This window comes from Poromitra crassiceps (genome assembly GCF_964638095.1).
Source record: "Poromitra crassiceps genome assembly, chromosome: 6".
NCBI lineage: Eukaryota > Metazoa > Chordata > Actinopteri > Beryciformes > Melamphaidae > Poromitra > Poromitra crassiceps.
The window spans coordinates 18,107,169-18,116,603 of record NC_139627.1 but is presented as its reverse complement, the minus strand read 5'-3'; the positions used below and the strand labels follow the sequence as shown (position 1 = coordinate 18,116,603).

The window sequence follows — 9,435 nt, the reverse complement described above, 5'->3', positions numbered from 1 at the left end:
AAGAGCAGCTAAACAACTAGTAGTGATTTACAGTTAGTGTATGAATATAAATGAGCTGTCACAGCTGTTTATGTGGCTGCGGTTCCCAAGAAAAACTTTCAGTCTGCACGCTGTGGTCTGAGAGTCAAAGTTACACCTGTTGTTCACAAATATATCCGTATACTGTAGCTTTATATCCAATACATTGATATGGCACTGTGGCACATGCATAGAATCTTGCAGCGGTCATTAACATCGCTGCTGGTATTGTAAGAAATTGATACAGATTGTGATATAGCATAATATATATTTTTTCATCTTGTGTGTTTTTTGTTTGTTTGTTTGTTTGTTTTTTAATTTCCAGGTGTGGAAACCTACTGTGATGGGACACAGAATGTGACATGTTACGGTGCTCTGGGAGGAACTGTGCATATCCAACTGTTGACTGAAAAAACAGTCTACATACTTACATGGGTAAAAAATCAATCATCCACAGTTCTTACTGTGAGAGACAATATGGTTCTGGTTAATAAATTCAAAAACAGATCCTCCTTCACTGTGAGTAATGGAACATTTAGGCTACGTAACCTCACCTACTCTGACAGTGCTGAATATGACCTTAAGAGCTACAATAAGCATGGAGAGCTGTCGGAAACAAGAAAACTAGAACTGTTCATACAAGGTAAATAAGTACTTTAATAAATTGTTGGAGAGATTATTAATAATGATAGAAGACATATTCCACTATCTCATAGCCATTTGTCAACTTCCAGCAGAAAGTAGAAGTGTGGGTTTTATGAGAACAAACTCAGTTAGTAATGTAACTGTCAAAAATTAAATGTGTGATTGATATAATTGATAATACAGTGTCAGTAATATGATTTTCATTAATTTAATTAATTAATGTATTTGTTCCAATCATGATGATGCTGAAAACAACAACATTTAAATTTTCTATTTACACATTCCACAATTTACACATTCTACAATTTACACATTGCATGGCCGGAATGTTACAGATAAATTAGTAAAAACTAATTCGACACTAGTTGAGTTGAGCCTGGAGCTAGGTAGCCTATACTGTATTTTACTATTTGCAAACAAATGCACACTAGAAAATAGAAATGTAGCCTATATGAAATGCTACAAAGAGAACACTTCCATGACAAAATAAACAGCTGTACTGTTACTGTACTGCATCACTGTTGTTGTTTGAAAACCTTGTTAATCCAAAGTTGTTGATTTTCATGTTTTCACATTAATCAAAGGATGACATGAGTGGGTTGGGAAATTGTCAAACCTCTTGTGTTTTATGAAACTCTTTTAAAACCACTGGATCAACTCTAAATGCACGGTGCAGAAACGGACATTTTGGAGACACAAGGTTTTCACACAACAGTGACAGCAGACTGACTGACACCAGACGACTCCAAGAAAGTACACTGACAAAAGATTCTGACAATGTCCAAACTCATCTGAGTCCATTTCCCTCAGTGCCTGTGTCCACTGCCCAGCTGGCTGATGAGTGTCTGTCCCAGGGAGAGGCGATGGTGTCCTGCTCCTCTGAGACGGGGGACAGTCCTCAGTACAGCTGGACTCTGGACGGACGCACACTGAGGGACACCGAGCTCGTCTCTGGTAACAACACGACAAACAACATCACTCTGAAACCAGGCCTGACGGGACTTCTTCTCTGCTTGGTCAAGAATAACATCAGTAAAGCCACTGCAAGCAAGACCATATCAATCTGTGAAGGTGAGCCAGAACATATGAAAAAGTGTGATGTTGGGGCGTCCAGGTGCAGTGGTAGATTCTCTGCCTACTAACACGAGGGTCGTGGGTTCGAGCCCCCGTATTCCCTCCGGCTTGGTCGGGTGTGCATACAGGCACAATTGGCCGTCTCTGCGGGTGGGAAGCGCGGTTAAGGGTATGTGTCCTGGTCGCTGTACTAGCGCCTCCTCTGGTCGGTCGGAGCACCTGTCCAAGTGGAAGTGGAACTGGGGCAAATAATGTGATCCTCCCACCTGCTACTTCCTGCCGGTGATACTCCTCGCTGTCAGGTGAAAATAAGCTGCTGGCTACTGCAAATGTATCAGAGGAAGCATGTGGTAGTAAGACTCTCAACTGGGACAACCTAGCAGGGAATTGGCCAAGTACAATTGGGGACAAGAAGAAAAGGTGTGATGATTATGATGATGTGACTGTCGTATTTGCCCACAGGCTTCATGTGTGACAACTGCACCTCATCCAATGACACCAATGCCCAGTATATTAGCGGTAAGTCAATGTTATGGTCACATACAGCTGTCATTCATGAGCTGTCACTGGTTAGTCTAACTGTCAATCATAGGATGTCATTTGAGTGAATGGAGTAAGGTTACTGGCTAGCTCGTCTCGGTGGGCGGGCCTAATCACCATTCAGACGAGTGGTTTCAGGTGCGCTCGAGATGCCATAGACCAAATCACCGTGACGTCACCATGTAAACAAATTTACTTCCGGGTACCACTTGGGGAAGGCGGCAGGTTTAAATGTGCGTGTTGTCAAATAAATGCTGTCAAACCCTCTCGTTGTTTTCGGCCGACTACTTTCAATTTAAATGGTTAAACGGTTGGTAAACATGCTTGTCCGACGTATCTAGCCTTTCTTCTGTGTTTGTTTTATGTAGTGTTAGCTAGCTAATAATGTTTGTTTGTCTGTCAAACTCGCTGTTTTTTTGCAGACTCGTAACCTCGCGTCACCAGGCTCTTCTCGGCGAGAAAGAGCCTGGTACAGACAGAGCTACTGACGCCACGTCAATTTAATTTAGCTTCAAGTCTACTCTAGTCTGGTCCAACAGGTAAATTAGCTAGTCTGGTCTCCACTAACGTTAGTGAAAGTGTTGTTATGAATGATATTAAACAACACAACACGGACGAACCATTTTTGTCTTCTTTGTCTGTTTTTGTCTTCAACACGTCAGTTTGTGCCGTCCACCGCCATTATAATGTGTGGACCTCAGGGGTACCCGGAAGTAAATGTAAACATCCCGCTGATTTGGTCTATTGAGAGCTGAGGGAGCACATGAGCCAGTGTGTGAGGGTGAGGGAGCACATGAGCCAGTGTGTGAGGGTGAGGGAGCACATGAGCCAGTGTGTGAGGGTGAGGGAGCACATGAGCCAGTGTGTGAGGGTGAGGGAGCACATGAGCCAGTGTGTGAGGGTGAGGGAGCACATGAGCCAGTGTGAGGGAGACTGAGCCAGTGTGTGAGGGTGAGTGAGCCATGAGCAGCTGTGGGAAGACTGAGGCAGTGTGTGGACTCCGTCAGATCAGCGTGGGTCTAAGTTCAACTCAAGTATCAGAAGAGAGACTAGTGAAACAGAAAGTTAACTGCAGATCAAGAGGCTTCCAGATGCTGAGAGTTAACTTTGAATACCAAACCAGTAAAGAGAGACTGTTGTGAGCGTGGATCTGACCACAGCCCAGTGACTGTTTGTTTGTCAGCGTTTGTCGTCTGTTTGTCGTGTGCTCGTATTAATGGGACCTCCATGTTGAAGTCAAGTTCAGCACAACACTGTGTGAACTGACCACTGAAGCAGACAGACGTCTACCAGGCAGAGCACTGTGAGGGCAAGAGGGCGAGAAGATGGAGGTGTCAAGGTGCAGTTTGGGTCAAGTCAGCAGAGCCAGAGCAACAGTGCAGGAGGCCTCCTCTGTGTCTAACCTATGCTGCAGCCTGATGCTAACATTGGTCCATTCATTCATCCAAATGTTTATGGATAGTTGGTTTTGATGGTAATGTTCAAACCCCTAGACAACGAGGTAGCCAAAATAGTTATGTGATGAGAGACCAGCTAACTGGCCCGTGACATTCAACATGAGCTGCAACCACGACCAAAGAACCTTTAAGTGAGGCCACCACCACGGGTAAAAAGACCGGCTCCACAGAGTTCGTTAGAGCCTCCACTCACATCAGACCCTCCAATCAAACCATGACTGTCAAACCCCACAGACCCCTGGTACATTAGTATGTGATGATTCATTCACTGATGTCATTTTTCTTTTCATATTATTATCTTTGCATCTGATGTGATGCATGTGATCTCTTGTCATTTGAACAGGACACATCGGGCTCATTGCTGGTTCTCTGTCGGCGCTGCTCGTTCTCTTAGTGGTTGTGGGCGGAGTCTGCTGTGTTGTGATGAAAAGGAAGAAGAAAGGAACCAGGAAGAAACAAGGTCCACAAACATTCTGCTCTTTTGTATCCACAGTAGAGTGTGCACATATCTGCTGTTGCTAATGATACAGGCTGCAGTTGATCTCCAGATGTGCTGAGTGTCAGAACTGTCACACAGCACGGCTTAACACTGAACACATGCAGCACATTTGCTTGCTGTCACTGGGCCTTTGTGATCATGTGATCATCATCTGACATGTTTTGACCACCTGATTGACCTCCATCTCTCCTCTCCACAGAGAGCGGACAGGACATGACCTACGCTGACGTCCACATCTTGCAGCGTCAGGCGAAGGCACGGGAGGAAAAGGCCCACATGGAGGAGGAGGAGGACAGCCAGGTCAATGTGTCGGGGGACCACAGGCAGCTCACTGAGGCCCAGTCGGAGGTGGAGGTCAATGTGCCCACTGAACAGACTGAGGATGACTGCGTGTACGCCAAGGTGGTGAAGAAATAAACTGCTCAGTATTTACAATGTATGCAGAACTGCTGATTGGCTGCCTGATCGGCAGGGTAAGGGGGGGGGGGGGGGTGCATATCATGGTGCAGATGCGGAAAACCTCCAAAACCAACATGGCAGCTCCTTGTAGAAGAAAACTGAGACAGAACATGTCAAACCAGATTGCAAAACTAATGGCTTGTAGAAGCACGTTTTCCCAGGAAGGAAGCTAATAGCTTCCTATAGGGCAACAATACAGAGTCAGTCACACTTGTCACATTCTGTGAGTCGTTAGGTTGAAACATGACTAAAGTATATCTGTACTGTACGGACAAGGAGAAACTTGTTTTTCATCAGATGGGAGCTTTAATGAATGTGCCAAAGCTTGCTCATCTCATCCTCAATATTAGACATTCATTCATGAGTGAATGCATTTTATAATGAAATAGAGGTTATGTACTTATGTGTGTATATTGTGTGTATGTATATAATGTATATGTTTTATTTAGATATACTATTATATGTATGACTGTCTCAACTCTTATTAATGAGTGGTAGTCAACCTTTGTTTTTATTGGGGGTATTGTGTTTGTCCTGTATGTCGAGTGACACAATAATAAAATGATCTACCGGTATCTACTATCTCTCTCTCTGTATAATATAATACTATACTAGATCAAATACCATACTACACATTCACACCTACGGGCAAATTAGAGTCATCAGTTTACCTGACCATGTCTTAGGACTGTAGGAAGACACTGGTAGTCCCACTTCTCTAGGGACTACTCCACTGCAATAGACTACTTGCACAACTCCACTACTTCCTGAAATGAGTAGGGCATCTTGGTTTCCTGTCCTACAATATTGGATGAACTGATTAATGTCAGGTGTGCCTGATCACTGTTGTTGTGACTGCAGCAGTCAGGCATCCCTGACATTAATCAGTTCATCCAATAGTGTAGGAGAGGAAACCAAGATGCCCTACTCATTTCAGGAAGTAGTGGAGTTGTGCAAGTAATCTATTGCCGTTTTAGTTTGACAAGCCTTCTAATTGACATGTAATCAGATTCAGTACAGTTTAATTACATGTTTATAAGTCAATCTTGTTGCTGTATTTCTCTTACTTTACTCTTCTGATTGAAATCCATGATCCACCTCGCTTTTGGAAAAAATCACACCCAGGTTTAGAAGTAAGTGGTGCAGGTGGTTTAGCCCCTGGGTTGTGCAGGTCACCCCCTTCTGCCCCGCCCCCCTCTCCATATGCATAGGCTACACCTGATTGGTCAATCCTCTGGACACCTTGTGCTACAAATAGACACGTCATATTATAAAAGCGGCTGCATGGCTTAAAAACTGGCAGGAACAAAGTGAAGTGCTCAGTTTGTTGCCAGGCAGAGTGGGAAGTGAGTGAGGATCTTATCTGTTGAACTATTTTACACTCTTTGTTCGACCAACCATGGGGGTGTGGAGTCCGCACGACCGCACCATGTCATTAGTCCATGGGCCAGACCAGATTCCGGTACCACTCAAGGTGGCAAAACTTGCTTATAATTTTTGATAAGACACATGTCTGTAGATGATATTTTGGTATGATAGCCATTCCTTAGTGGTAGCTGTGACACAGTTACCAGCTCATGAAGTGAACCACCCCTAAAGTAAATTGCATTTAGACGCTGGTGCATATCCTGGGTTAGACACATGGTCAGGGCATTTTTCAATGTTTGGTACTATTGTTTTTGGTCCTATTTTAAATGGGACCTTCTTAGCTTTCATTTAAGGCAACTGCTGCTAACAACAACTGCTGTTTGCTTCAAGAGGAAACCTGCCTATCTCTGCTGCCAAAAGGGCCTAAACACCTCGGCCCTTTTCACACCTAGAAAACCCTCACTTTGCACTCAACAAGAACAAGAACAGCTCAGAAGTTAACTGAAAATGCATGCTGACATAAGCATGATCCCATCATTTTTACTAATCTATTCATATCCTAATTAATATTAGGTCAATAATAGATTAGTGTAATTGTGTTAATATTCCCATGAAATACTTTGGCCTAGATGTTATTTTCTAATGTTAGAAGTAACTGGTCAAGATGAGCTCTGATAATAAGACTGCTGGTAGGGGGGCTCAGCCCCTAATCAGAACGTGACATGCATACAGTGCCTCACAAAAGTGGTTGAACCCCCCCCCCCCCCCCCCCCCCCCCACCACCAGCAGCTAAACAACTAATATAGCCAGTTCAGTAGTACATCTTTTTTTTTAATGAAAAATGTAATATGTGCTGTTTGAAGTATCCACCAACCCCTTTCACTTTGGCAAACCTCAACTCAAATACACAGTGGAGTCCACTGCAATGAATGTGCAAGGGCAGAACCGAAGCTGCTCTGGCATTATAGCTACACTCACTGAGCACTTTACTGGAACCCCAGACTAATACTGGGTAGGTATCAGCTTTCAGCTTGGTGTTAACCAGCTACCAAAGTGACATCCGCCTTAAGGTTTGACGTGTTGCATTCTGAGAAACTTTTCTGCTGACCAAAGTTGTTGTTTTTGCACCACTCTGTGTAAATTCTTGAGACTGTTGTGAGATCAGCAGTTTCAGAAGGGTTGCACCAACAACCATGCCGTGCCGCAGTCAAAGTCTCTTATGGTGTGAGTTGCATATGTTAATTAGTTTGTTCAGCCATAGTAACCACACACAATGCCAGCATTGGGAAAATAGCTGTTGAATTCAACAATTTGATCAGAGTGAAATAAATTATAAACAATAAACACATGTTGCATGCAGGTGTAACTACACCTCAAGTAGGTCAACAACAGACACGTTTGATGTTAAATCCGACAGACCAGAGCTCTGAAATGAAACCCACCACGTCTCTTGCCCAGGACAAAACTATCCCTTATTTTGACAAAATGTTCCATATGTTTATGGGCAATTAGAGGGTTATTGTGCTTTTGACTTTAATTGAATGTACCTGTGCTGTAAATCCTGTGTTATTAAGACAACATCCAAAATTAGCACCAGCCAGCAGCCAAATGCTGGTAAAATATGCAAGTGGCTGGTAGATTTGCTTCACTCACCATCCAAAAAACCCACAATGGTCTATCTATCTATTGAGTAGCTGGTAAAATGTTTACATTCACTAGCCATTTGACTGGTGGACAAAAAAGTTAATTTTGGACCCTGTATTGAGATCCAGGTGAATGTATTTCTTGTTCTTGTTTCAGGTGGCTGTGCTGTAAATCCTGTTGAGAGTCAGGTGAATGTGTCTTAGTTAATCTGGCTTTAATTCTGCATACCATGTGTGCTGTGAGAGGGGGCTCTTTATGTGACCATGCCCAGGGGCCCATCATGTCATATTCCGCCTATGGGGCACAAGATGTTGGGAGAAGTACATTCCTCTATACCGGTGGAGAGGAGTGGAACAAAATCCCTAACGGAATTGAATCTGCAAATTCTCTAAATGGTTTTAAAAATCTGAAAAGATTATTGCTGAGTAAACTGAGTAATGTGCAAGCCTTCCGTTGTCATGGTTATTGAACTTGTGTGTTTTTGTTGATTGTTCTATTTGGTTTATTTGATGTATGTCCTGTTTTTATAAGACCAGGGACCATGTTGGAAATAAGTGTTCACACTATTAGATGTCTCTCTTGGATTTTGTTATTCTATATCCATAAAATCAATCAATCAATCAGATACTCTGGTACCAGACCTATGAGCATCCTTATGCTTGACTATGGTGTGTGTTAGGGCCAATCCATGTCTAAAGCACAGAAGTCCAATAATAGAACACTCAGGTTCAGATCAGGAAACCATCCCAATCATGCCCCTCCAAGTGCTGTGAGCAGTGGCGGACTGCATAATCGGGCACGTCGGGCAAATGCCCGGTGGCCTGGCCTGGCCTGGCCTGCCATTTTTTTTTTTTTTTTTTTTTTTTTGCAGGCCAGGCCACTCACTGAACAGCAGGCCAGGCGCCGCCTACTGGTTTACTAGTGGTTTTATTACTTTATTCAGGTTTAAAGTGTGTGCATCTCATTGTAAAATTGGACTTGGCCCAAATTGGGCTTCAAACGGCTCAAATTGGGCTTCAAATGGCCCAAATCGGGCTTCAAACAGCCCAAATCTGGCTTTAAACGACCCAAATCTGGCTTCAAACGGCCCAAATTGGGCTTCAAACGCCCCAAATTGAGCTTCAAACGCCCCAAATTTTTCGCCGCCGCCCTTCGGACGCCGGCACGCACGTCGGCCTGGCCTGCTTGGTATCTAATGCCTGGCCTGAATTATGATCCCAGTCCGCCCCTGGCTGTGAGCATTCCAGTTTTTGTGTTTTGTGTTTCTCATGTTCCTTGATGCCACAGGGCTAAAATACAATTTAGGCAGAAATTGTGGAAAAATGTCTGTCATTGATGGGTTGAAGAGCTCAAGTCACCTCTATATGTGTCAGAAAAAAATCACAACTGGCCTTAAATGAAATCTAAGAAGGTCCCCTTTAAAATAGGACCAAAAACAATAGTACAAAAGATTGAAAAATGTCCTGACCATGTGCCTAACCCAGGATATGCACCAGCGTCTAAAATGCAATTTACTTTAGGGGTGGTTAACTTCATGAGCTGGTAGCTGTGTCACAGCTACCACTATCATACCAAAATATCATCTACAGACTTGTATGTTATAAAAAATCATAAGCAAGGTTTGCCACCTTGAGTGGTACCGACAAGTGAGATTTTGAGCTCTGGCCCATGGACTACATAGGACATAACAGTGTTTGAAATAGTTTTGTGTTGTCGTGTAGACGGAGAGAT

The 9,435-nt window shown here is 43.5% G+C and overlaps 1 protein-coding gene across 1 annotated transcript; it reads left to right on the top strand.

Annotated features, from left to right (window-relative positions):
- Positions 1-495: 495 nt before the first annotated feature.
- Positions 496-4,650, top strand: LOC310777769 (uncharacterized protein; the record flags this gene model as incomplete). Its single annotated transcript, XM_083638131.1, has 4 exons — positions 496-661; positions 1,474-1,734; positions 4,078-4,194; positions 4,433-4,650. The coding sequence occupies 4 exons, from the start codon at positions 496-498 to the stop codon at positions 4,648-4,650; spliced, it is 762 nt and encodes a 253-aa protein (XP_083494257.1).
- Positions 4,651-9,435: the final 4,785 nt, after the last annotated feature.